The 27,459-nt window shown below is 42.4% G+C and overlaps 1 protein-coding gene across 1 annotated transcript; it reads left to right on the top strand.

Moving 5' to 3' along the window:
* The first annotated feature begins 288 nt into the window (after positions 1-288).
* TUBB6 (tubulin beta 6 class V) lies at positions 289-26,350 on the top strand. Its single transcript, XM_003406388.4, has 4 exons — positions 289-439; positions 950-1,058; positions 2,245-2,355; positions 24,862-26,350. Exons 1-4 carry the CDS (start codon positions 383-385, stop codon positions 25,920-25,922), a joined length of 1,338 nt encoding a protein of 445 aa, XP_003406436.2. The 5' UTR covers positions 289-382; the 3' UTR covers positions 25,923-26,350.
* The last annotated feature ends 1,109 nt before the right edge of the window (positions 26,351-27,459 follow it).

Below are 27,459 nucleotides of genomic sequence, written 5' to 3' on the forward strand. Positions count from 1 at the left end.
GGGGGATGCTCCAGGGACCGGCTGCTTTCCCTGCTCGGCTTCCCCGACAGGACTCCCTCCGCTGCTCCGGAGACTCCCGCTTTCGGGTCCCACCGCCCAAGCACCCTCCTAGTGGGGCTCAGGATCTGAGCGCCCGGGGAGGGAGGGTGAGCCCGAGGAGGGGGCTGGCCGGGCCCGGCCGGGGCGCGCAGGGAAGGGCGGATCCGGCGGCGGCGGGGCGGGGCCCGGGGCGAGGGGGCGGCCATTGGTCCGGCGCGGCCGGGGTGGGAGGGTGGCCGGCGGCGCGCCGGGCGGTCAGTGTCGGGAGAGCTGGACCGCAGACGCCGCCGTCGTCCCGAGAGCCCGGCCGCCTCTGGAGCCCGCAGCCAGCGCGCTGTCCGCGATGAGGGAGATCGTGCACATCCAGGCGGGGCAGTGCGGAAATCAGATCGGCACTAAGGTGGGCCCCGGGACGGGCCGCTTCCCTTCACCGCGCTCTGGGGAGCGGGGCTGGACACGGAGTCTCCCGGCTGGACGCGCCTCGGCGGGGGACGGCGCAGCCCGCCCGGGGTTCAGACGCCGGTGTGTGCGCCCGCACTTGGAACCCTGCTCGGCGGCGCGGCCGCCCCGAGAACGCGAGCGGGGGCGCGGCGGGGGAGGGGGCAGCCAGCCCGGGACCCCTTGACTCTCACTCCTCCCAAAGCCTGGAGCAGCGCCGCCCGCTCAGCCGCGCCGCGAGTTCGGCTGCTGCGTCCCCCCACGACCCGGCCCGGCGACCCCAATCTCCCGGTCCAGCCTCCAGTCCCCTCCCCGCAGTTCCCCAGCCCTGGGGCTCCCGGCACCCTGGGAACCCAGAGTACTCCATCCCAGGCCCCCGGACCCTTTCCCCGCGCGCCGCCAGCTCGAGAGGGTTACCGCTAGGGGCCCCGAGATCTGACAGCTTGTCCCTGCGCCCTCCGTCCTGCTCTAGTTTTGGGAAGTGATCAGCGATGAACACGGCATCGACCCGGCCGGAGGCTATGTGGGTGACTCGGCGCTGCAGCTGGAGAGAATCAGCGTCTACTACAATGAGTCATCCTGTGAGTAGCGCGGCGGGACCCGCCCGGCCCCTGCCCCGCGCGGGGGGAGTGCGCGCAGAGGAAAGTTCACCCGGCTCCTAGGCGGGCCGCGGCTCCTCCCTCGCTCCCCTCGGGGCGGGAAATCCTTCGTCAGTTTGTTTCAAACAGAGGGATTCGGCCTATCCCGCTGGTCTGAGCTCTGGAATCTGACAACTCCTTAACCAGAACCCAGTGCCATCGAGTCATAACTCCGACTCATAACTCCTTCGGGTTGAGAAATCAGTTTAGTGGGTCTTGTCCAGCATTTTTTTTTTTTAAAGAAATGGAATGAAACAAAGCTTCAGAATAAATCAGAATGCTTCTTGAGGATCCTTAGCGAGAACTGCAGATTTCAACACGTATTTTTGTTTCACTTTACAATGTACCTCTTCCTGGGGGTTCTTGGTTAGAAGTTTGTAAAGCACTCTCTTAGATGACTTCTCTGGGCCTTTGCAGACAAAAAGGCTGGTGGAGCACCAGGAGATAGAAGATGACATGTTTAGATTCTCTACAAAGAGCCCCTTAACCCTCCTGTCCGGCTTGGCCACACCCTTCTCACTCCACAGCAGGGTGGGATCGAATTTAATTCCATCCTCACTGGATGGCTGGGAACAATTTCTTGCCCACTTGGCCTGAAAGTAGCTTACAAATGAAATAAGTGGCTTACTTACTCCTAAATGACTGTCTCTGCGGGAGACAGAGACAGTGGAATGATGCCTGTACAGGTGCTCAGTCAGGCTGTACCTTTGGTGCAGGTAGGTGTGTGCATGAGGGAGGTGCCAAAAGAATGTCACTGCAAACTGCAACACACAGGGTTTATTTCCATGGAAGTGAAAAAGTAAAGCTCTCCAACAGTAAGGAGGTGTCCCAGTTAACTGGAAACTAGACTAGGCAGAAAGTGAGGAGACCTGCTCTCTCATTTTTCTTCCCAAAACCCCATCTGTACCTGGGCTGGTTTCCTCATCTGAAAAATTCAGGAGCAGGCTGGTGTTCTCCAGGGTCTGTCATGGTGTTAAAAGGCTGTGATTCTGAGGAGTCACAGTGCCTCCCTGAAGGACCCTAGTTTACACCTTCCGGGCTGGTGGGACTTGATATGGGGAAGTTGCCATGCGGAGGATTCTAGAAATGTAAACCTAACCCTTGTGGGGTGATTTTTATTCTCCTCCAGCTCAGAAGTACGTGCCCAGGGCCATCCTTGTGGACTTGGAGCCGGGAACTATGGACAGTGTGAGGTCCGGCCCTTTCGGTCAGCTCTTCCGACCAGACAACTTCATCTTCGGTAGGTTCTGCCTTGTACTGTGCTCTTCTTCCTCTTTTTTAAAAAATCAAACTAATTTATGTGCAAGATTAGAGATACTGAATGGCTTAGAAAAGTTTAGAATGGAAGTCAGTAGTCCTCAGCCCCACACTCCCACCCCAGCTGGGCTCCTCACTGGGCCCCTCTTTTAAGTCTTGACTTTTTCTTCAGGGAAGTAACCTTTACATCTCCAAGTGATTTGCTTATACAGATAGTTCTGCATTGAAAAAACAACAATTTTAGACATTAATGTCTACCTTTCCCTCATAAAAAAAGTCATTTTCACCATTTGTTTTTGGCTCCTCTGTTTTGTCATCTTTTCAGTGAGTGTGTTGACACCAATATTTCTCTTCCACCATCTCTAGACAGTTGTACTACTTTCTTTCTAAAGGCTATGGCACCATGTGAGTTTTGTTTTATCAGAATTGGGCAAATCTGTTTTCCTCCCTTCTTCCACCTAAAAAATGATGATAGCACATGCGCATCTACAGACTCCTACAGAAAATTACAGAAAATTAAACAAAGTGGTGTTGTCACTGTTCCCAGGCTCCATCACCCTGCAGCCGTGGTTTCTAGGGTCAGAGGTTACTTCAAAGTGTAAAAGAGGAAGCAGAATCTTGGGAGACTTTACTGGCACACAAGTCAATTATCTTGTAGAGAAATCAGGCAATGGTCTGTTGCAAAGGTGTCTTAGCAAGACCAATTTTCACAAAGATTTTATAAGTCCTCCAAGTATCATCCCCTCCTCCTTACCATGACAATCCCCACAAGGGGGCAGGCGACACTTCTGATACTCACTTGCTCCTGGAGTTTTGTTGCCTTTGATATTCCATAGAGACTAAGACTAGACTCACTGATGACCCTTTTTGTACACCAGAAAAGCTACATTACCAACATTTTTTACTGTCCACAAACACAGACATTTACATTCTTTACTAGACCTTTCTTTACTGTTGTTGTCGTATGCCATTGAGTCAATTCCAACTCACAGCAACCCCGTATGACAGAGTAGGGTTTGGGTTTTTTTAGCCAGGTGTGGCTATTTAAATTAACTATAATTAACAATTCCATTCCTCAGTTTACAGTAGCCACACTTAAGTGCTCAATAGCTTGATGCGGCTAGTGACTGCCATATTGGACAGTGCAGATATAGAACAGTTCCACCACTGCGGAAAGTTCTCTTGCACAGCAGTGCTCAAGGCCTTAATAGAGATATTCTACCAAATTAGGGGAATAAGGAGAGAAGATGAAAAACTGACATGTAAACCTGTGGCCTTTCATAGCCATTTCTATCTTAAGAGTCCCAGGGGAAGGGTGACAGATTTAAAAGTTTCCCATATGACAATTTTATTTTAATGTTAAAACCTGTTGCTGTCAAGTTGATACTGACTCATAGTGGCCCTGTAAGACAGAGTAGAACTGCCCCATAGGGTTTCCAAGGATTTGAACCAGTGGATTTGAACTGCTGACCTTTCGATTAGCATCATCTGAAGGCACTATGGTATAGAAATTGAGTATATTATCAAAGATCTACATTCTAATCCCTTCATCAAAAGTCACCACGTAGACAGCGTTTCACATGAGAACAAGAGAGAAGCCATAAGTTATTTAAAAACCATTCCAGATGGGAAATGATGGAAATCTTCCCAACATTTCCTGTGAGGCCAGCATAGCTTCTGCTAGACCGTACAAGCAAAAGTTATAGATCAAGTGCACTTCAGAAATACAGACGTGGAGCAGCTGGTGGATTTGAACCACCAGCCTTTCAGTTAGCAGCTGAACGCTTAACCACTGTGACACCAGGCTCCTTATTGCATCACCAGAGCACAACAAATTTGGCTGTGTTAAAGTTAGGCTGACCCATCATCCTGATTTGCTGGGGACTGAGGAGTTTCCCAGGACATTGGACATTTAGTGCTAAAATTGGCAAAATTCCAGGCACACTGGAGCAGATTGGTCACCTTAAAAGCAATAATCAATTATAAAATATAATGGAAAAAATATATTCAAGTTAGCAATAGTAGCTACAAATACCATATAGACAATATTCACTAGTAATGTGGGGGAGGGGACCAGAGCCATTGAAACAATCCTCTCAGATTGGCCAGTATTTTTTGTTTTTTTAATATGTCATCAGTTTATTGTACCACAGTGAAAAAAACAATATGCTAAAAAAAAAAAAAAAATCCTTACTCTACATATCAGCTCTTAAGTTTTTGAGGCATTCGTTAACCAAATTACCAGCTTTGGGAATACGTATGTCCTATATACGGGGATTTTCTTATATTATGGGTGTTTCCTTAATAACATTTGAATGAGTAAAGGAAGATTTTTTTCTTTTAGTAATTTATTTTTGTTGATGTTGAGAACATACACAGCAAAAACATAACCAATTCAAGTTTCCCCGTGTACAATTCAGTGACATTGATTACACTCTTCAAGGTGTGCAGCCACTCTCACCCTCCTTTCTGAGTTGTTCCTCCCCCATTAACATAAACTCACTGCCCCCAAGTTTCCTGTCCAATCTTTCAAGTTACCATTGTCAATTTGAGTCCATATAGATAGATCTTAAAAGAGCGTACTATTCAAGGCAGACATCCTTTGCTATATAACTAAACTATTGTTTGGTTTTAAGAAGACTTCAGGGGATATTTTTGGTTTAAGGATTATCTCAGGGTAGTAGTTTCAGGGGTTCATCCACCCTCCATGGACCAGACAATGTAGATTCCATAAAAAACTGAAATTATGTTCTGCATTTTTCCCCTTTTGATCAGGATTCTTCTATGAAAGCTCTGATCAAAATGTTCAGTAATGATAGCCAGGCATCATCCAGTTCTTCTGGTCTCATGGCAAAGGAAGCAGTTGTTCATGGAGACAATTACCCACACATTCCATTTCCTCCTCCTATTCCTGACCTTCCTACTTCCTGTTTTGCTCCAAGTGAATAAAAGTGAATAGAGACCAATTATTGTGCCTCAGATGGCTGCTTGCAAGCCTTTAAGACCTCAGGCTCTATGGAAAGAACCAGGAAGTAGAACAGAAGCACTAAACGTGTTATTAGGCCAACTAACTGGGATCTCCCATGAAAATCATGACTGTAAACCAAGGAACCAAATCCCATGAGGTGTTTGGTTGTACATAAGCAGTCTGAGCAGCTTTTTTTTTTTTTTGTCGTAACTACATCTAACACTCAATTTTTGAGATTGGCCACTATTTTTAAAACTGCTAACAGGTCGTGTTGGTGAAGGTGTTTGAGGAAATAAACAGTCTTATACTTTAGGCATGTTATCAGGAGGGACCGGTTCCTGGAGAAGGACACCATGCTTGATAAAGTCGGGGGTCAGTGAAAAAGAGGAGGCCCCTCAATGAGATGGATTAACACAGTGGCTGCAACAATGGACTCAAGCATAACAACGATTGTGAGGATGGTGCAGGACCAGGCAGTGTTTCGTGCTGTTGTACCTAGGGTCGCTATTAGTCGGAATCTACTGGACAGCACCTAACAACAACAACATTGTTTGGAGGACAACTTAGTAAATTCAGCAAATTGAAAATTTTGATGCAAAAAAAAAAAAAAATTTTTTTTTTTTGATGCGTCCGTTTCAGTTCAGGAAGTCTGTCTGCAGAAACGCTTGCACGTGCAACATGGAAATGGCAATTTTGCCTCCACAGAGCTGAACCTGTTTACACGCCCTCCTAGTGAGTCTGGGAACTTGCCCTTCCTGGTATTAATCTTTGTCATTTCAAAGGAACTGAACTCTCATCACTGTAATAAAACACTGACTTGGATAACATTAATTTTCTGTTTCTCAGGGCAAAAAGGACGACGCCTCCCCACTTTCTTTATACAGCCCAGTGTTATCTGAGTGACTTTCACTTAGCAAGTAGGTGTGGACTCTTTGCAGCAGTTGATTCCTTCTTGCTGGAGTACAGAGTTAGTATGGACTCTTCGCAGCAGTGGGTTCTTTCTTGTTGGAGCACAGAGTTAGTATGGACTCTTCGCAGCAGTAGATTCCTTCTTGTTGGACGACAGAGTTAGTATTGACTCTTCGCAGCAGTGGATTCCTTCTTGCTGGAGTACAGAGTTAGTATTGACTCTTCGCAGCAGTGGGTTCTTTCTGGTTGGAGCACAGAGTTAGTATGGACTCTTCGCAGCAGTAGATTCTTTCTTGTTGGACGACAGAGTTAGTATTGACTCTTCGCAGCAGTGGGTTCTTTCTTGTTGGAGCACAGAGTTAGTATGGACTCTTCGCAGCAGTAGATTCTTTCTTGTTGGACGACAGAGTTAGTATTGACTCTTCGCAGCAGTGGGTTCTTTCTTGTTGGAGTACAGAGTTAGTATGGACTCTTCGCAGCAGTGGATTCCTTCTTGCTGGAATACAGAGTTAGTATGGACTCTTCGCAGCAGTAGATTCCTTCTTGCTGGAGTACAGAGTTAGTATGGACTCTTCGCAGCAGTAGATTCCTTCTTGCTGGAGCACAGAGTTAGTATGGAACACTGAATCAGGAAAAGGGAAACGTGGCCGCTAACTTCAGCTCTGTAACCTCTGCTTTATCAGTTACCTTCTCTGGGCTTCTTCAGTTTTCAACCTGTGAACCGAAGGGGTTACATTCCATTGGCCCTCAAGCATCCTGGGGTCGTAGACCGCTGCAAGAATCCAAGGGAGGTTATGGACTGGTTCCACCACCTCCATAAACATATACAGACATGCAGAGTTCTCACAGTTTCTTTCCCTGAGGGCTCATGGATTCCTGGTGAGAACCTAAGAGGGTATCTAAGAGTCCTTGAATCAGAATTAGTCTCAGGAAACTTCACCAAACAAAATTATTATTCATCATCAATTATGATTCATCATTTTAAAGAAATTATACTTCTTTTTAAAGAGACAATACATGTAGATGTTTACAAAATTCAAAAAACACTAAAGGTTATACGGTGGTAAGTTGGCCTCACTCCCTCCCGGTCCCCCTGGTTCCCCTCCAGGAGAACACTACTGTGGCTCGTCTGGTTGGTGTCCTTCTTGAGATATTTTATTTAAAGCACATACCTTTCCTGCATTTAAGGAGGATATTATATAATAATAGACGGGCATAAAATGTGATAGTTTACAGCACAAAGTCAACCAGGAGGGTTTATTCACTCGTGGCTGAGAAGCAATTTTAGCTCTGAGTTTCTGGTAGCTAAATCCAAACAAAGAAGCATGTAGGCGACATGTCATTTACTTATAATTTTTACTTGGCTTTTTTATGAAACAAAAGCTAATATAACGACATTATTAAAAGACTAAGAATTGAAAATTACTCCATGTGCTCATCATCTCATTGTAATCCTTGTTAGCCTTTTGGTACAATTCCATCCATCATTCCTTTTGTTTTGCTGACGTTCATTAGTTGTAATCATACTGTGTAATTTTGTATCTTTTTTCCCACTGGGTGTTATATCATAAACTATATTCCATGTTTATATATAATTTCTAAAGTCTGTAATTTTTAATAGCCATGTAATGTGTAACCAGTTATTTATTTAACTTTATATCAGCCAATAGTCAGGGAGTAGGTTTTTCTAATTTTTGCTGTCATAAAAGAATATTGTAGTGAACATCTTGGCTCACATAAATGTGTCTGTTTATGACTCTGATCTCAGAATAGATTCTCAAACGTAACAATACTGGATCAAAGGGGGTGAACATATTTAAACCTTTTATATATTTTGCCATATCCTTCCTAATCATATTGTAATAACTTACAATGCCACTGGCAGTGTTTGAGAGTACTGATTTTGCTGTGCTTTCCCCTGTAATTAAATTTTTAAATCAAATTGATAGTGTTTTAAGAACTGCTTTGTAGGAAATACAAAACCAATTCTCTTAATTGGGCCATTTAGCGTATAAGTTGTCAGTGTAAAAAAAACAAATTTGTACAAAAGATACACAAACCCACCCCCACAGAAACCTGAAGACAGTGTTAAAATGCAGTGAACACTGTTTCAAGGGAGAAGGGTAGTTAGCTGGAACACACACACTTAATGCTTTTTTAGAAAAAAATAAGAAAAAAAATTCCAATTTTACATTGCTTACATTTCAAACTCAAATTTGTTCCGTTGGGGTGCATGTAACGTTGGTGATTTTCTGTTTCCTCAGATGGGTCGTGAGTGCACAGATACTCATTATGTTATTCTTATACTCTTTCCCACCTCTGTCACAAGGCGTCACTTCTTCAGTACAGCTTTCTTGGAAAAGGGTTGTGCCCGCACCCTGCCCGGTTCTCTGCCCCACTTGCTTGCCCATGGCTGCAGGCAATGAGCCGCCCCAGCCCAGGTGCCCGGGAGCCAAACCCTGAACTGATTTCTGTGGAACTGGATCCTTCACAGACTACTGAGGGCGTGGAAGCAAGTCTCTCTAGCAGCAGCTTCTGCAGCGGGGATCTTTTTCATAAATTAAACCACAGTTCAAATGAAATTCGAACTAAAAATTGGGAGAGTATGAAAAGTTCTGGTTTTATCTTCTTAGCTGTTAATAAACAGAATCAAAAAAGATTAAGAAATTAAGACTGACCGCACCTACAGTGGTCATTTCATTACGTAAACTACCGTTCCTGTAAACCGTCAAAATGCTAGCAACGACATCATTGTGGCATTTGAAGTGTCTCGAAAGGTTGCTTCTTGCATCCCCGCTTCTTTGTCACAACATGCATTCTATGTCTGATTCAGAGTATTCTACATTTTTAACAGGTTGTACTGACATGAAATAGCTTTTTTTTAAAAGGGTATCTGGGGACCATATTCTTGGAGTTTCTCCAGTCTCTGTCAGACCAGCAAGCCTGGTCTTTTTTTGTGTGTGAATTTGATTTTTGTTCTACATTTTTCTCCTGCTTTGCCTGGGACCCTCTATTGTGGCAGTAACCAGGCACCATCTAGTTGTTTTGGGCTGAGTCTTGTGGAGGTTGTGGTAGTTGTAGTCCACTAGTCCTTTGGACTGACTTTTCCCTTGTGTCTTTGGTTGTCTTCATTCTCCTTTGCTCTGGGCGGGATCGGACCAGTAGATGTATCTTAGATGGCCACTCACAGGCTTTTAAGACCCCAAGGGCTACTCTCCACAGTCCGATGTAGAACATTTTCTTTATAGACTCTGTCATGCCAGTTGAGCTAGATGTCTCCCGAGACCGTGGTTCCCAGTGATGAAATAGTTTTATTTAATTGTAATTTTTAAAAAATTGACACTTAAAATTGTGGATTGCTTAAATGAAAATGCTTTTTGTTATGGGGTATGTAGAATATCCAAAATGTATAAACATACTATATTATTTGGCTAAGCAGTTGTATTTAAGTCATTCTCTAGTAAAAGAGGCAAAAACTATCAGAATTGGGGATGGTTCATCCCCCATAGCATTATAGCTCATGGTTTCAGTTAGTGTCGGTGAATTAAAATAAACCAGTTGTCATTCTATCTTCAGATATAGCTTGAAATGCCCCCCCAAAATACTGCTTTGAAATAATGTATAACAAAACCTGCCTGCCTTTGAGTTTTGAATACATGAATATGCTTTTTAAAAGAACTTCTTCTTTATTAATTGATGGTTGCATAGCAGTCAAGCCTGTTAGATTGTGGAAAGGAGGAGCTTTACGGGGAAATGAAGCACTAGAAAGGTAACATGCTCCTTCCAGATTCAGGGCAAGAAGACGGGCACGTAAACAGAGCGTGGGCTCTAAGGAAGCCTTGGGTCTGCCGCAGCCTCATGTTTTACAATCTGGAGTTGCTGATTGATGTCACAACATATTACAGAAGATGTTCAACTCATGACCCCCAAATATTTGACTGGGAACATCTGTTGCTATGAGACAGTGGCAAAATATTTTCAGAAGTCGGCAGCTTCCTTCTTTTGTCAAGAGCATAGAGAAAACTTCATGGTTAATCAGTCCGCTGTAAATATTTAGGAAGCAGAATAAATGGTATGAACTGGGGAAGGGGAAGAGTCAAGCTCAGAGTTTCTGTACACTTAAGACTAAGCCAGTTTGGTTTCTGTGGTTTTATGTTTGCCTAAAGGCCTCTACTTATCTTCAGTTGCTGGTTTCTGCTATTTTAATGAAGTAATTCCCAGCCTGTCTTCAAGGATTGTACTAACAGTCTTTCCTCCCAGCCACCAGAGTTGGGCTTCAGTCTCTGTCGTGCTCTGGCCAGGCTTTGGCCGGCAGGGCTGGATGGGATATGGTAGACAAGAATTTGGGGTGGGAGGTGCTGAGGAAGGACATGACCCTTTTGGAGCAGGCTAGGAGAGGCCAGCCAAGTTTCTCTGTGCCACACAGCTGGGCAGGAAGAGAGAATTCTCTGTTCTTAAGAGGAACAGGCACATCCTCAACAATGGCAAGGACTCAAGGAAAACACCACTAGGGGACAAGCCCTCGAGAGGGCTGAGGTGGCAGGTACCACTGGCAGATGAACGCAGGGGTGTCTGCCCAGCCCAGGGCCCCTTTTGGGGAGCCACAGACTAGCCAGGCCAAGGGCCTCCTTGCCTGTGACAGAGCAGATGGGGCAAAGGAAACATGGAAGACAGGGCCAGGAGGCAGCTGCTCAGATGGGCAGGTCCACTTGTTGGAAGCATGACTCCTTACTGCTGAAATGTGTTTAATGTTTTTATTACAAAATCAAAGCAAACTGCTTGCACGTACTTTTCAAGACAGTGCACAGGATATAGAGAAACCCCCTGATCTCTTCTGATGGCCTTTGAGATTTTTTTTCCTAAATTTTATTTATTTTGTTGTTGTAGAGAATAGACACAGCAAAACATACACTAATTCAGCAGTTTCTACATGTACAACTTAGTGACACTGATTACATTTTTTAAGTTGTGCAACCATTCTCACCCTCCTCTTCTGAGTTGTTCCTCATTAACATAAACTCACCGCTCTGTAAGGTTCCTGTCTCGTCTTTTGAGTTGCTGCTGTCAAGTTGATACCACATAGATTGCTCTTAAAAGAGCATAATGCTCAAGGCAAGTATCTTTTACTAGTTAAGCCAAACTATTGTTTGGTTTTAACAATACTGCAGGGGATATTTTTGGCTTAAGGTTTAAAGATTATCTCAGAGCAATAGTTTCAGGGGTTCATCCACCCTCCATGGCTCCAGAAAGTCTAGAGTGGTGCCCAGCTACCATTACTAGAACTAGGTGGTGCCCAGCTACCATTACTGAGTGTTTTGATCCAAGATTCCATAGAAGAATCTTGATCAAAAGGGGGAAAATGCAGAACAAAATCTCAAATGAAAAATTGAGATTTTGTTCTGCATTTTCCCCCTTTTGATCAGGATTCTTCTATGGAATCTTGGATCAAAACACTCAGTAATGGTAGCTGGGCACCACCTAGTTCTAGTCTCATGGCAAAGGAGGCAGTTGTTTGTGGAAGCAATTAGCCACACATTCCATTTCCTCCTCCTATACCTGACTCTCCTACTTCCCGTGTTGCTGCAGGTGAATAGAGACCAATTGTTGTACCTTGAATGGCTACTTGCAAGCCTTTAAGACCACAGGCAGTAATCATTGAACTAGGTGGTAGAATAGAAGCATTAAACATGTTACTAGGCCATGAAACCATGACTCTAAACCTCCAAACCAGGTAACCAAATCCCATGAGGTGTTTGGTTGTACATAAGCAGCCTTGGAAGCTACTTTTTGTTGTTGTTGTAAATATATCTACACACAAATTTTTTCGGTTCAACTTTTTATAGGGGTACAACTTATTGACAGAAATTACAGTAATCAGTTGTGCAGCCCTTCCCTTAATAAATGCTATTTTTCCATCACTGTTAACCCCCTTTTTCCCTTTCCCGCCTGCACCTGGTAAACACTCATAAACTTTGTTCTTTATATATTTGCATTTTCTTGTCTTTTTATAAAAGTGGGGTCATACAGTATTTGTCTTTTTGTGATTGGCTTATTTCATTCAGCGTAATGTATTCAAGTTCCATCCATACTGTGGCATGTATCAAGACTTCATTTCTCCTGCTGACTGAGTAGTATTCCATTGTATTTATGTACCACATTTTGTTTATCTGTTCATCTGTTGAAGGACATTTAGGTTGTTTCCACCTTTTGGCTATTGTGAATAGTGCTGCTATGAATATTGGTTTACAAGTCTCTATTTGAGTCTCTGCTTTGAATTATTTTGGGTATATACCTAAAGTATATAGGAGTGGAATTGCTGGGTCATATGGTAGTTCTACTTTTAGTTTTTTGAGGGACTGCCACACTGTTTTTCACAATGGCTATAGTATTTTGAATTCCAAGCAGCAATAATAAGGGTTCCAATTTCTTCACACCCTAGCTAACATTGGTTATTTTCTGGATTTTTTTATCTTAGCCATCCTAGTGAGAGTGACATGGTGTCTCATTGTGGTTTTGATTTGCACCTCTGTCATGGCTAACAACGCTGAGCATCTTTTCATGTTTGGTGGCCATTTGGATGCCCCCTTGGGTGAAATGTCTATTCAAGTCCTTTGCCCGTTTTATGATTGGGTTATTTGTCTTTTGGTTGTTAAATTGCTGAAGTAATATATATATTGGTTATTAGGTTCTTGTCGAGTATGTGGTTTCCCAAGTTAGTCTCCCAGTCGGTAGCTTGTCTTTTCACTTTTTTGGTAAAGTCTTTTGATGAACAAAAGTTTTTCATTTTAACAAGACCCATACCTCACACCATGCACAAAAACTAACTCAAAATGGATCAAAGACCTCAATATAAAATCTAAAACAATAAAGATCATGGAAGAAAAAATAGGGACAATGCCAGGAGCCCTAATACATGGCATAAACAATATATAAAACATTACTAACAATGCAGAAGAGAAACCAGATAACTGGGAGCTTCTAAAAATCAAACACCTATGCTCATCCAAAGACTTCACCAAAAGAGTAAAAAGATTACCTACAGACTGGGAAAAAGTTTTTGCTATGACAATTCCTATCAGCATCTGATCTCTCAAATCTACACGATACTGCAAAAACTCAACTACAAAAAGACGAATAACCTAATTAAAAATGGGCAAAGATTATGAACAGGCACTTCACCAAAGAAGACATTCAGGTGGCTAACAGATACATGAGGAAATGCTCATGATCATTAGCCACTAGAGAAATGCAAATCAAAACTACAATGAGATACCATCTCGCCCCAACGAGGCTGGCATTAACCCAAAAAACACAAAATAATAAATGTTGGAGAGGTTGTGGAGAGACTGGAACACTTATACACTGCTGGTGGGAATGTAAAATGGTACAACCACTTTGGAAATCGATTTGGCCCGTCCTTAAAAAGCTAGAAATAGAACTACCATACAATCCAGCAATCCCACTCCTTGGAGTATATCCTAGAGAAATAAAAGACTTTACACGAACAGATATATGCACACCCATGTTCACTGCAGCACTGTTTACAATAGCAAAAAGATCGAAGCAACCAAGGTGCCCATCAACAGATGAATGGATAAATAAACTATGGTATACTCACATTTTTTTTTTTATACTCACATAATGGAATACTACACAACAATTAAGAACAACGATGAATCCGTGAAACATCTCATAACATGGGGGAATCTGGAAGGCATTATGCTGAGTGAAATTAGTCCGTTGCAAAAGGACAAATATTGTATGAAACCATTATTATAAGAACTCAAGAAAAAGTTTAAACACAGAAGAAAATATTCTTTGATGGTTACGAAGGTGGGGAGGGAGGGAGAGGGGTATTCACGAATTAGATAGTAAACAAGAACCATTTTAGGTGAAGGCAAAGACAACACACAATCCAGGAAAGGTTAGCACAACTGGACTAAACCAAAAGCAAAGTTTCCTGAATACAACCAAACGCTTCAAAGAGTAGCTGGGACAGGGGTTTGGAGACCATGGTTTCAGAGGACATCTAGGTCAATCGGCATAACAAAATGTATTAAGAAAACATTCTACAACCAACTTTGGTGAGTGGCGTCTGGGGTCTTAAACACTAGCAAGTGGCCATCAGTTGGTCTCCACCCACCTGGAGCAAAGCAGAATGAAGAATGCCAAAGACATAAGGTAAAGATGAAGCCAAGAGACAGAAAGGGCCATGTAAACTAGAGAGTACATCAGCTTGAGACCAGAAGAACTAGATGGTGCCCAGCTACCACCGATTACTGCCATGACAAGGGAACACAACAGAGAATCCCTGATGGAGCAGGAGAACGGTGGGATGCAGACCTCAAATTCTCATAAAAAGACCAGACTTAATGGTCTGACTGAAGCTAGAGGGACCCCAGAGGTCATGGTCCCGGGACCCTTTGTTAGCCCGAGACTGGAACCATTCCCAAAACCAACTCTTCAGACAAGGATTGGACTGAACTATTAAGGCAGAAAATGATACTGGTGAGGAGTGAGCTTCTCGGCTCAAGTAGACACATGAGACTATGTGGGCAACTCCTGTCTGGAGGCGAGATGAGAAGGCACAAGGGGACAGGAGCTGGTTGAATGGACACAGGGAATACAAGGTGGAGAGGAAGAGTGTGCTGTCTCATTAGGGGGAGAGCAGCTAGGAGTACATAGCAAGGTGTGTATAAGTTTTTGTATGAGAGAGTGACTTGATTTGTAAACTTTCACTTAAAGCACAATAGTTTTTCATTTTTGTGAGGTCTCATTTATTTATTTTGCCTTTTGCTCTTATTAGTATGTTAAATAATCCATTGTTTAAAGCTAGGCCTGATAGGGTTGCCTCTGCTCGTTCTTTTCTAAGGATTTAATGGCTTTAGTTTCCACCTTTAAGTCCTTAGTCCACGTGAATTTGTTTTTATGTATGGTGTGAGGCATGGATCCCTATTTTATTTTTGTGCATGTGGAAATCCAATTTTCCCAGCAGCATTTATTGAAGACTATTCTTTCCCTATTGCATGGACTTAGCACCCTTGTCAAAAATCAGTTGACCATAGATGTGTGGGTTTATTTCTGCCCTCGATTCTATTCCATTGGTCTGTCTTTGTGGACTAGCACAGGTGAGGTAATGAAAGTGAATCATGCTATACTACCTGACCCTTTTCAAGATTTTAAAAAATTGTGGCTAGAAAGAAACCTCAAAGCTCATAGTGACATCTACAGTGACCAACACACCTGGTTTGCTCAGGACTGTTTTCCCAAAACTGAAAAGTTTCCTGGGACACAGGATTTTCATTTTAAAATTGGGTCAGTCCCAGGTAAACTGGCACAAGTTGATCACCCTAGGATATTGTATGATTGAAATTAAATAGACATCATTTATAAAGATCAAAATAAGAATGTTTTCTTCTTTCAGTTCTCATTGCTTTGTTTTGTTTTTTATTGTAATAATTGAAGCATTTTAAAATTTCAAATAACATTAAAGGGAAGCATAAAATTTTAATGTTTATCTAAAGGGGACACGGGTTTATTAGGCTTAAGGAATCCCGTGTTATAATGGAAATAGTAATAACGGAAATATGGAGTGATGGAATGAGCACTGGCTGAGGAATCCGGAGCTCTGGGCCCACATACTGGCTCTGGGATAACAGCATTTTGTATGTGAACATTAATTCTGACGAGCATATGATGCCACACAAATGCAACATGCTTATAATTATTGGTAGAAGAAAAGGAGAGACTACAATGTCGGATAATTTCTACAGCCTGGGCCAAGAACCAGAGCCTGGTTGGTGCCGGTGATTTCAGAAATGATTCCAGTGCTGTTGATTGTGTGGAGACTGATCCTCTGGATTTGCAGAGTCCTTGAGGAAAACCACCTATTTACGTTAGGCAGCCTCCAATAAGTAGGCAGAGTACCCAACTTCCTTCGTTCAGAATTGACTGGACTTGTTAGGCAACTTCGTAACTACCAGGAAAGAAGAAGGAGGGATGTGCATGTTAAATCTAGTTCAAATATGAAACGTGCTGAGTTGGAAGATGGCAAGACAGACTTCTCTCTGTGTGGGCTGCAGAGAATGACCACAGTGGAAGTAGTTAGGGGCTGGGCAGATGGCTAAAGATGGGAGAAACCCAAACGTTGATTCTGAATGATCGCATCATCACAGGAAGTGAAGGAGAAGCTGGTGGCTTGGGTAGAGGGGACAGAAAAAAAAAAAAAAATGAAAGGGGGAAAGAGGTCTGGAAAGAATTTGCTTCTTTCACCTTTCCCAGGCTAATAAATCTAGAAATTCCCTGGAGTGGGAGACTCTTGCCTCTTGTAGAATTCAGGAGGTCTGGTGTTTTTATTTTCTCTAGCTTCAGATGAAATGGAGCTTTTCCTTCAACTATGAGTGTAAAAAAAAAAAAATTTTTTTTTCTTTTTTTATGAGTGTAGGCAATGGACCCCACCGTAACATTAGTGAACCTGAGACTGCCACCAACAGAATTCACAGATGTTTTCAAACACATTATTGTGTTGTAGATATCTCGAAATATCAGTTGTGCTCATCACTACTTTGAAATTGATAGAAATTGACCTGCTGGTAGATCTTGTTACTTAATGCATAAAGAAGTAAATATATAATTGTTACATTACATATTTTTATTTTGATAACTGTATTTCAGTGTGACTGGCTTGTTTTGGAATCCTACATATCCTACATTTGGAGAGATTATTCTGAGAAGGGGTCCAGGAGCTCCACCAGGCTGCTAAGGGTCTGTCCCTGGGACCCCGCTCTAGAGATGGCCCTATACAATACCTCAACACCTTTCTCTCCTCTCACTCCCACTCTCAAAAGCCATTAAGGGAACTCTGTGGAAACATGGACGTGTGTTTCAGATGCTATGTGAACAAGGAACATGTAGCGTGGTTATCACTAGGGGAAAATATCTGTTCTAGTTCTTGATGTGGACAAAACTGGAAAATAATGAACAAAAATGAAACTATCTGTGTTTGCTTTAATAATATTACGACGAGAACTAGTGACCAGCTACCACTACCTACCATTCTAATCAGGGCCATAAGAGATGGACCCTGATAAAATGGGAGAAAAATGTTGAACAGAACCTCAAAATCCTAAAAAAAAAAAAATCTAAAAACCAGATCTACTGAACTGGTGGAGACTGGGGGATTCCCCAACACTATTGCCCTGAGATACTTTTCAAACTTTGAACTGAAACTAACTCCTGAGGTCATCTTGTAGCTAAATAACAAATTGGCTAAAAAAATAATATCACCCATAAGTACTGTGCTCCTTTTAAAAAATCACCTATATGAGACCAAGCGGTCAACAATTACTTTAAGACAAAGATAGGAATCTAAAGGTCAGGGAAACTAGATTAATGGATATAGAACAACCAGAACGGAAATGATGAGCATGTTCATGAATTGTGAAGAATGTAACCAGCGTCACTGAAAAACTTTTGTAGAAATTTGTTGAATGGAAAATGTGTAGAAATGTTGAATGGAAGCCTAAACTGCTGTGTAAATCTTCACTGAAAACACAATAAATTATTATTAAAAATAAATAAGTAAAGAGTATCTCAGCACAAGGAGCCCTGGTGGCACAGTGGTTAACAGCTTGGCTGCTAACCAAAAGACTGGCAGATTGAATCCACCAGCCGCTCCTTGGAAACCCTATGGGGCAGCTCTACTTCGTCGCATAGGGTCGCTGTGAATCAGAATCGACTCGATGGGTTTGGTTTTTTGGTTTATCTCAGGAAGACCTCCAGACTCAACTGTTTCAGTAAGTCTGGACTTTTTAAGAATTTGAATTCTGTTCCACATTTTTCTCCCATTCTATCAGGGTCCATCTTTTGTGGCCCTGATCACAGTGATTGGGGGTGGTAGCCAGGCACTATCTAGTTCTTCTGATCTCAGGGTAGATGAGGCTGTGGCTTGTGTAGGCTACTAGCCCTGTAGAATAGTTTCTTCTAGGAGACTTTGCTTTCCTCCCTTCTCTTTTGCTCCTAGTGATTATTAAAAAAAAAAAAAAAAAAAATTTTTATACAAACAGTAGTTGTATTCTTAAATGTTTTCATAAAGTTAAAAATATTTTCATTTTCCCAGCTAGGTAAAACATTTACATGGTACAGGATTCAAAAGGAGCAAAACGGTATACAGTGAAAAGTGTACCTCCTTCCTGCCCCCAGCTGGCCCCCACCTCCACTGCAGGCCTCCTTCCCAGAGGCAGCCACCGTAAGATTCTTGTGCATCCTTTGGCATGTATTCTCTGCACACACACACAAACATCTGCATTACAGTCATACTGTGGTTGTACACTAGATACACTATTTATACTTGTGTTTTTTTCTCTTGGCAATTTATTTTGAAAATCTTTTCCTCTTAGTATTAGAGTTGTCTCATTCTTGTTGATGCTGATCATGTTCCCGTGCATGGATCCCATCACTGACTTAACCAGTCCTGTTAGTAGATATCTAGGTTGTTTCCTTTTGTCTTTTCTATTACAAACTACTCCTCAGTGAAAATTGGTATATATTTCATTTTGTACATGTGTGGGTATATCTATCTTTAGAAAAACTTATAGAACTATAATCACTAAATCTTAGGGACTAATTTTGAAAGATATTGCCAAATTGCTCCCCATGAGGCTATTCTCATTTATACTTCCATAGCAGCATGTGAAAGCATCTCTTTGCCTCAAACCCTCGCCAATACAATGCTGTCAAACTTTTTAATCTCTGTCAGATTCATAGGGCAAAAATTGTATCTCCCTATTTTAATTTGCATTTCCCTTATGAGGAATGTTGAACATTATTTCAAATACATAAGAGTCATCTCAATTTCCTTTACTGCAGACTGTCTGCTTACCTCCTTTGTCTCTTCTCGCAATAACTGCTGTTTTCCTTACTAACTTGTAGAACTTCTTTAGATATTTAAAGAGGGTATCCCTTTGTACGTGATGTGAGCTACTAATTGTTGTTATTGTTAGGTGCTGTCAAGTTGGTTCTAATTCATAGGGACCCTGTGTACAGCAGAACAAAACGCTACCCAGTCCTGTGCTATCCTCACAATCATTGCTATGTTTGACCCCATCGTGGCACCCACTGTGTCAATCCATGACATTGAGGATCCTCCTCTTTTTAGCTGACCCTCTACTTTACCAAGCATGATGTCCTTCTGATAACAATCCAAAGTACATGAGATGAAGTCTCGCCAACATCCCTTCTAAGGAGCACTCTGCCATACTTCTTCCAAGAGAGATTTGTTCATTCTTCTGGCAGTCCATGGTATATTCAATACTCTTCACCAATACCATAATTCAAATGCATCAATTCTTCTTCAGTCTTCCTTATTCATTGTCCAGCTTTCACATGCATATAAGGCAATTGAAAATACCATGGCTTGGGTCAGGTGTACCTTAGTCCTCAAAGTGACATCTTTGCTTTTCCACACTTTAAAGAGATCTTTTGCAGAAAATTTGCCCAATGCAACGCATCTTTTGATTTCTTGACTGCTGCTTCCATGGGCATTGATGGTGTATCCAAGTAAAATGAAATCCCTGACAACTTCAATATTTTCTCCATTTATCATGATGGTGCTTATTGTTCCTGTCGTGAGGATTTTTGTTTTCTTTATGTTGAGGTGTAACCCATACCGAAGGCTATAGTCTTTGATCTTCATCCATAAGTGCTTCAAGTGCTTTTCGGTATCAGCAAGCAAAGTTGTGTCATCTGCATATCATAGGTTGTTAATGAGTCTTCCTCCAGTCCTCCAATCATTCTTCATACAGTCCAGCTTCTCAGATTATTTGTTCAGCATATAGATTGAGTAAGTGTGGTGAAATGATACAACCCTGACATACACCTTTCAAACTATGCAGTATCCCTTTGTTCTGTTTGAACGACTGCCTCTTGATCCATGTACAGTTTCCACAGGAGTACAAATAAGTGTTCTGGAATTCCCATTTTTCACAATGTTATCCATAATTTGTTATGACCCACACAATTCAGTGCCTTTGCATAGTCAATAAAACACAGGTAAACATCTTTCTGGTATTCTGTTTTCAGCCAAGATCCATCTGACATCAGCAGTGAATTTCTGGTAGTTCCCTGTCGATGTATGGCTCCAACCATTTTGTTAATTATCTTCAGCAAAATTTTACTTGTATGTGATATTAATGATATTGTTTGATAATTTCCACATTCTGTTTTATCTCTTTTCTTTGGAATGGGCACAAACATGGATCTCTTCCAGTTGATTGGCCAGACAGCTGTCTTCCAAATTTCTTGGCATAGACGAGTGAGCGCTTCCAGAATTGCATCCGATTATTGAAACATCTCAATAGGTATTCCAGCAGGTCCTGGAGCCTGGTTTTTCACCAGTGCCTTCAGTGCAGCTTGGACTTCTTCCTTCAGTACCATCAGTTCTTAATCATATGCTACCTCCTGAAATGGTTGATCAACTAATTCTTTTTGGTACGTGACTCTTTGTATTCCTTCCATCTTCTTTTAATACTTCCTGTGTTGTTCAATATTTTGCCCATAAACAAACAAAAAAACCAAACCCATTGCCATTGAGTCAATTCCGACTCATAGCAACCCTATAGGACAGAGTAGAACTGCCTTATAAGATTTCCAAGGAGCAGCTGGTGGATTCGAACTGCCAACCTTTTGGTTAGCAGCTGAGCTGTTAACCACTGTGACACCAGGGCTCCATTTTGTCCATAGAATCCTTCAATATGGCAACTCAAGGCCTGAATATTTTAAGTTTTTTTCAGTTGAGAAATGCTGAGCATGTTCTTCCCTTTTGGTTTTCTAACTCCAGGTTTTTGCACATTTTATTACAATTCTTTACTTTGTCTTCTCGAGCTGCCCTCTGAAATCTTCTGTTCAGCTCTTTTACCTCATCATTTCTTCCATTCACTTTAGCTACTCTACATTCAAGAGCAAATTTCAGAGTCTCTTCTGACATCCATTTTGGCCTTTTCTTTCTTTCCTGTCTTTTTAATGGCCTTTTCCTTTCTTCATGTATGATGTCCTTGATGTCATCCTACAACTCTTCTGCTCTTTGGTCCTTAGTGTTCAATGCGTCAAATCTTTCTCGAGATGGTCTCTAGATTCAGGTGGGATATACTAAAGGTCATACTTTGGTTTTTCATGGACTTGTTTTAATTTTCTTCAACTTCAGCTTTTTTTTTTTTAAGAGCTTGCATAGGAGCAATTGGTGGTCTCTTCTGCAATCAGCCCCTGGCCTTGTTCTGACTGATAATATTGAGCTTCTCCATCGTCTCCTTCCACAGATGTAGTCAATTTGATTCCTGTGTATTCCATCTGGTGAGGTCCACGTGTATAGTCTTTGTTTATGTTGTTGAAAAAGGTATTTCTGATAAATAGTTACTAATATTTCAGTACATTTTAAACTTATGGAACAATCACAGGATTTTGGTTGTTTTCATTGTTTTACAGACTTCCACGTAACACTTACCGTGTTCAGTATTGCTAAATGCTATGGAAGACTCAAAGAAAATTTGAGCTGTGTCCATTGGCTAACCACCCCCTCCAGGAGCAGGGCTACTGTATAAGGCTGACCAGCCATGCCTTATAGGGCTCAGGAAATGGCAATCAGTAGACAGGATGTGAGTGGTCCCCCTCCCCTAATTTCACAATATGGCGGCCCTGCCCAAGAGCCTCACATCTCCTATTCGTAAGATCGATGAGTAAAGGCTAATTTGTCTTTTTTTTTTTATTATTTAATGTAGCACCTTGTTAGTCTCAAGAGGCAGCCTTCGTAATTTCACTGGCTTATAACTAGCCTCCTCCATTGGAGAGCCGGCTTCAGGCACTGACTTGCCAGCATCATGCTAGAACAGAGAAATCTGTCTGTTATTCTTGTTGTGAATTGTTGCCACCAGCTGTGTCTAGACAAAAAATTAAGTTGTTAACATTTTTGGACTAAGTTGGGAGAAGGTCATGTACTGAAATGCAAACAGTGTTTTAGTGCAGAGTGGAAGGGCATATAGGCCTCAGCATCTCTGCCTCCTTTTCAATATCATCTAAGCCAAACCAACCCAACCGTTGCCATCCAGTTGAATGCAACTCATGACAACATCACGTGTTACAGAGTAGAACTGCTCCATAGGATTTTCTTGGCTGTAATCTTTACAGAAGCAGATTGCCAGGCCTTTCTTCTGAGGCATTCATGGGTGGGTTCACAGCGCCAATCATTAGGTTAGTAGCTGAAAGCAAACAGCTTGTGTCACCCAGGGACCTTCTCTGTTGTCCAGTTCTAGTTAACACTCTACAATTACCTGCCATTTCAGCAGTATGCACTTGGCTCTGTCATTAATGTACAGGAAAAGTTTGATAAGGGGTGATTAATGAATTTTTTATTTTTTATACATGATTCTTACTTATTTTCAAAGCCTCAAAATCAGAGTTTGAGATATCCATTTACTAAAGGAATACAATGCCTTTTTATCACCTTCCTTTCTTCCTAAATAAATCATAGTTTTAGTTAGGTATTACATTGCCTTATCACTAGCTTAAGTAATGAGAAACAGTATTACTTTGTTTTTATAGTTTATTACTAAGTTGATAAACTCCATTATCTCTGCATTATTTACTTTGATTTTACTGCTTTTTGTAATTTCCCTTACAGTGTGCTCTATAATTGAATTCTCGATGGTTTTTCTAATAATCTGTTAAGTGCATATTGACTTGAACTGAAAAATAAAGTTGTTTTTCTGACAGAAAGTAAATCTGATTTGGAAGATTGCTTTGATAATGAGGACTGCCTTTGTCCATTAGATTGTATGAAAGTTTTTAATAACTTGAATAAGTTAAATCTGCAACCTGAAAATTTGAAAAAAATATATTTGAAACATTTCATTAAAAACAAATCCTATTGGCACAGTTGTATTGGAATTAATATTTCAACTGTCCCGTCTTTCTAAGTAAATTGGACTAAACAAAGTGCATTTAAGTGAAGGAGTTAGAAAGCCTGTGTCCATCTGTCCTGGGAAAGCCTGTTGGTGTACTTCCAGAAACGAAGGCAGTTGTGACAGGGTCACGTGTGAGTGTGCAAGTCGGGTCATTTCAGTTCTGCTTCCCACCAATGGCGGATTAGAAACATAGATCACTATTTGATTTTTGGCATCTAACTCTGAAGAAGGTCAAAGAATTGAGTGGCATTGTTAGAATATCACTCCTTTCCATGTTCATAGGTATGTGACCAAGATTTCTGTGTTTATACATATAAAAACAAGAAAGGTTAAATTTGAAGCCAAACCTCTTCTCATTCCGGCAATATTTAATACTCAGCCTTGGATAAATGAACTCCCTAAAAAGAATACATAATTATAATAAATTTTGAATACCTTGTAATCACAGGAATTTAAAAACAATTTCAATTATTGGATTTATTTGATGTTTACTTCTTTTTTTTTTTTTTTTTTTTTTACATATACTCCACTGGATACATTTAACAGAATGATGCAACACTTTTGTTTTTAAAAAGGAATATTTATAGCACCCCAGAAATTAAGATTATATTATTTGCAACTACTTGAATTTATAAAGAAAAATTAGATGTGAACTTAAGGATGTATGAGGGTAGTTTGTAAATATTTTCAAGAATACAAGAGCAATAATGTGTGAAGAACACTGCACTATAGGAGAGTTGCAGTGTCCAGAAAAGCAAACACTAAAATCAGTAACTCCCAGTCTTCTTTACCAATTGCTTTTCAATTCACGTATTCACACAGGCCTATATTATTTTTACAACTTGGAAAAAGTACTTTCTCTAGTGATATATCTCTAATTTTTGTAATGATGTAAACGGAAGAATAGGATTTTAAATTTAAGAGCTAACTATTCAATTCCAAAATTTCTTCTGTGAAGTAAGATATAAGCATATTAGGTAAAAATGCACCATCATGCAGTAGACAGACTACACAGGAGGTCTTTTTCTAAAAGTTGCTTAACTCCTGGGATAAAAATAAAAAGTCTTCCAAGTATGTAAATCTCCTTTCCACAACCTTCCATAATAGAAACAATTTGAGGCAGGAATCACTTCTTGTGTTGACTATTTATAGTTGCAAAATCTAGAGTTGGCTCTCAGGAACCTTTGCAACAGTAATTCAGGATAATGAAGGAGGGGCTTTATTAACATGGAAAATTATTACTGTTTCGCAAAGAAAATATTTGTATGTAGTACAAAATTCAGAACGCTCAAAGGAGAGGGGAAGGTGACTTATTTTTTAATGTACATCTTTTGTCCCCTTTAAATTTTACCATGTGTAAGAATTACCTATTAAAAAATAAGAATGGACTTACCAGGTCAAAGTGTGTATCTTAAAATTTGATAATTTCACTTACCTCAAGAAGTTGTGAGCCCTGAAAGAAGTTTTGCTGAATCCTACGCCCACCAGCAATGTTGGTGGGTGCCTGTTCCCCCTCCCCCAGCTTTGGCTAATAATGGATGATCTAATTGTTCGATAGCACATCTTTTCCATTACCATTTAAAAAACACTTAATAATGAGTTGTTCCTTCTTGGATCACCCTGTTTAAATTTCATGCTACTCCCTTTTGATTTATTCCAGGTCAAACTGGTGCAGGAAACAACTGGGCAAAGGGGCACTACACAGAAGGGGCCGAGCTGATGGACTCGGTGCTGGACGTGGTGAGGAAGGAGTGTGAGCACTGTGCCTGCCTGCAAGGGTTCCAGCTCACCCACTCCCTGGGCGGGGGAACAGGGTCTGGCATGGGTACTCTGCTCATCAGCAAGATCCGAGAGGAGTATCCCGATAGGATCATGAATACCTTCAGCGTCATGCCTTCCCCCAAAGTCTCTGACACCGTGGTGGAGCCCTATAACGCCACCCTGTCCGTTCACCAGCTGGTTGAGAACACAGATGAAACCTACTGCATCGATAATGAGGCTTTGTATGACATTTGCTTCCGTACCCTGAAGCTAACCACCCCCACCTATGGAGACCTGAACCACCTAGTGTCTGCCACCATGAGCGGGGTCACCACCTCCCTGCGCTTCCCCGGCCAGCTCAATGCCGACCTCCGCAAGCTGGCCGTGAACATGGTCCCTTTCCCCCGCCTCCACTTCTTCATGCCCGGCTTTGCCCCTCTGACGGCCAGGGGCAGTCAGCAGTACCGGGCCCTCACGGTGCCGGAACTGACTCAGCAGATGTTCGACGCCAAGAACATGATGGCGGCCTGTGACCCAAGACACGGGCGCTACCTCACCGTGGCCACCGTCTTCCGGGGCCCCATGTCCATGAAGGAGGTGGACGAGCAGATGCTGGCCATCCAGAACAAGAACAGCAGCTACTTCGTGGAGTGGATCCCCAACAACGTCAAGGTGGCCGTGTGCGACATCCCGCCCCGCGGCCTCAAGATGGCTTCCACCTTCATCGGCAACAGCACGGCCATCCAGGAGCTGTTCAAGCGCATTTCGGAGCAGTTCTCGGCCATGTTCCGACGCAAGGCCTTCCTGCACTGGTTCACAGGAGAGGGCATGGATGAGATGGAGTTCACCGAGGCCGAGAGCAACATGAATGACCTGGTGTCAGAGTACCAGCAGTATCAAGAAGCTACAGTTAATGACGGAGAAGAAACTTCTGAGGATGAAGAAGAGATGGATGAATAGAGGAGCTTCCCTTTCACAAATACTCAACACAGATGTTATTTCTTTAACCCTGGTGCATCTTGACCCTGACTGCTGCCGGAGTGATGCACTGCCTGAATCTGTTGGTGGAGACCCTTTCCAGATGCAGCAGTTGCATTCTCTATGGTGTGGAGTAAAGAAAGTACATTAAACTAGCAGAGAAGTGGCATCCCCCTCCCCCAGCAGATCAGCTGTGGAGATCCCCTCAAAAGGCCTGAGGGCCGGGGAGGGCTAACAACCTCACCTTCCACTGAGTGTTCACCCTGTCTGAGAATCAGCATGGAGGGAAGTTAGAGAAGTGTCCTTTCATCCGTTGTGACTAAACCTGAAGCAGTGCAGTGTTACCTTGTCTGAATACGCAATGTAGAACTCTGAAACACTCCAGCCATAATAAAACACCAAACATTGTTCATCAGTCTCTTCAGCTACTTACTTATTTGATAAGTTACTTTAGTTTGGTAGAATGGTTACTCTGTCGCTTCCCTTTGTTCCTGGGGGTAAACTGCCCCTGTAGCCCCTAAAGAGAACTGAAAGGGCCCTTCTCAAACTGGAGGCTTTAAGAGCGGTGGCTTACGGGTAGGGTACAAGCGCGAAAAAGACACTTCTTCCCTGGGTGGTACAAAAGGTTAGAATGTATGACTGCCAGCATACGTGGAGGTTCAGGTTCACCTGGAAGTGCCTCAGAAGAAAGGCCTGGTGGTCTGCTTCTGAAAAATCAGCCATCAAAAACTTGGTGGAGCACAGTTCTACTCTGACTCACGCGGGGTCATCATGAGTCAGAGTCAACCTGATGGCAGCCGGTTTCCCCATGGCAACCACCACCTAGTCCTCCCACAGAATTTACGAATTGCTTTGTCATGTCCTGGGCAGGTGTGTCCCAGCCTTCCGTAACAGCACAGCTAAGATGGCCAAGGGATCCATGGAAAGCAGCCTTGAACCTTCTGGATGCATCTGGGTGGGGGCGGGCGTAGGGACAGGAACACAAGGATTGTTCAGCTCCCGAGATGCTGTGCCTCTGTGAGCAGCTAGACCGATTGAGCCCAGACTGAAGGCTATGGGGCTTTCTTCTGGTGTAACTAATCACGTTATAGTTTTGAGAAACAGTCACATCTTCAACAAGGCCTTGCCAAACACAGTCCCCAGGAAGCTGCTGTTCACTAGTTCCTGATTCTGTCCCTCTGCCCCCTAAAAGCTAGTTGTGAGCATGTGACTGCTTTAGCCAAAAAAAAAAAAAAAATATATGAGTGGCATGTCATTTCCAGGTGGACGTGTGTACATGGTGCTGGTGACTCCCCTGCTTTGCCCCAGCTGCCTCAAGGAACCCTGATTCCCCCTTCAAGGTGGTGGCAGTTGGCCCCAGTGAGCTGCTGAGCAGAACCCCTCTGAACTGTGCTGCAGAGTAAGAATGGTCGTTTCTCATGTGGAGTCACAGACCCAGGCTGCCCACGGCGTACCCTTGCCTGGCACCGCGGTGCTCCCTGGCCTGCACCAGTGTGTGATGACTCAGCACTCCAACCCC

The sequence above is a fragment of the Loxodonta africana genome, chromosome 11, assembly GCF_030014295.1.
Source record: "Loxodonta africana isolate mLoxAfr1 chromosome 11, mLoxAfr1.hap2, whole genome shotgun sequence".
Taxonomy (NCBI): Eukaryota; Metazoa; Chordata; class Mammalia; order Proboscidea; family Elephantidae; genus Loxodonta; species Loxodonta africana.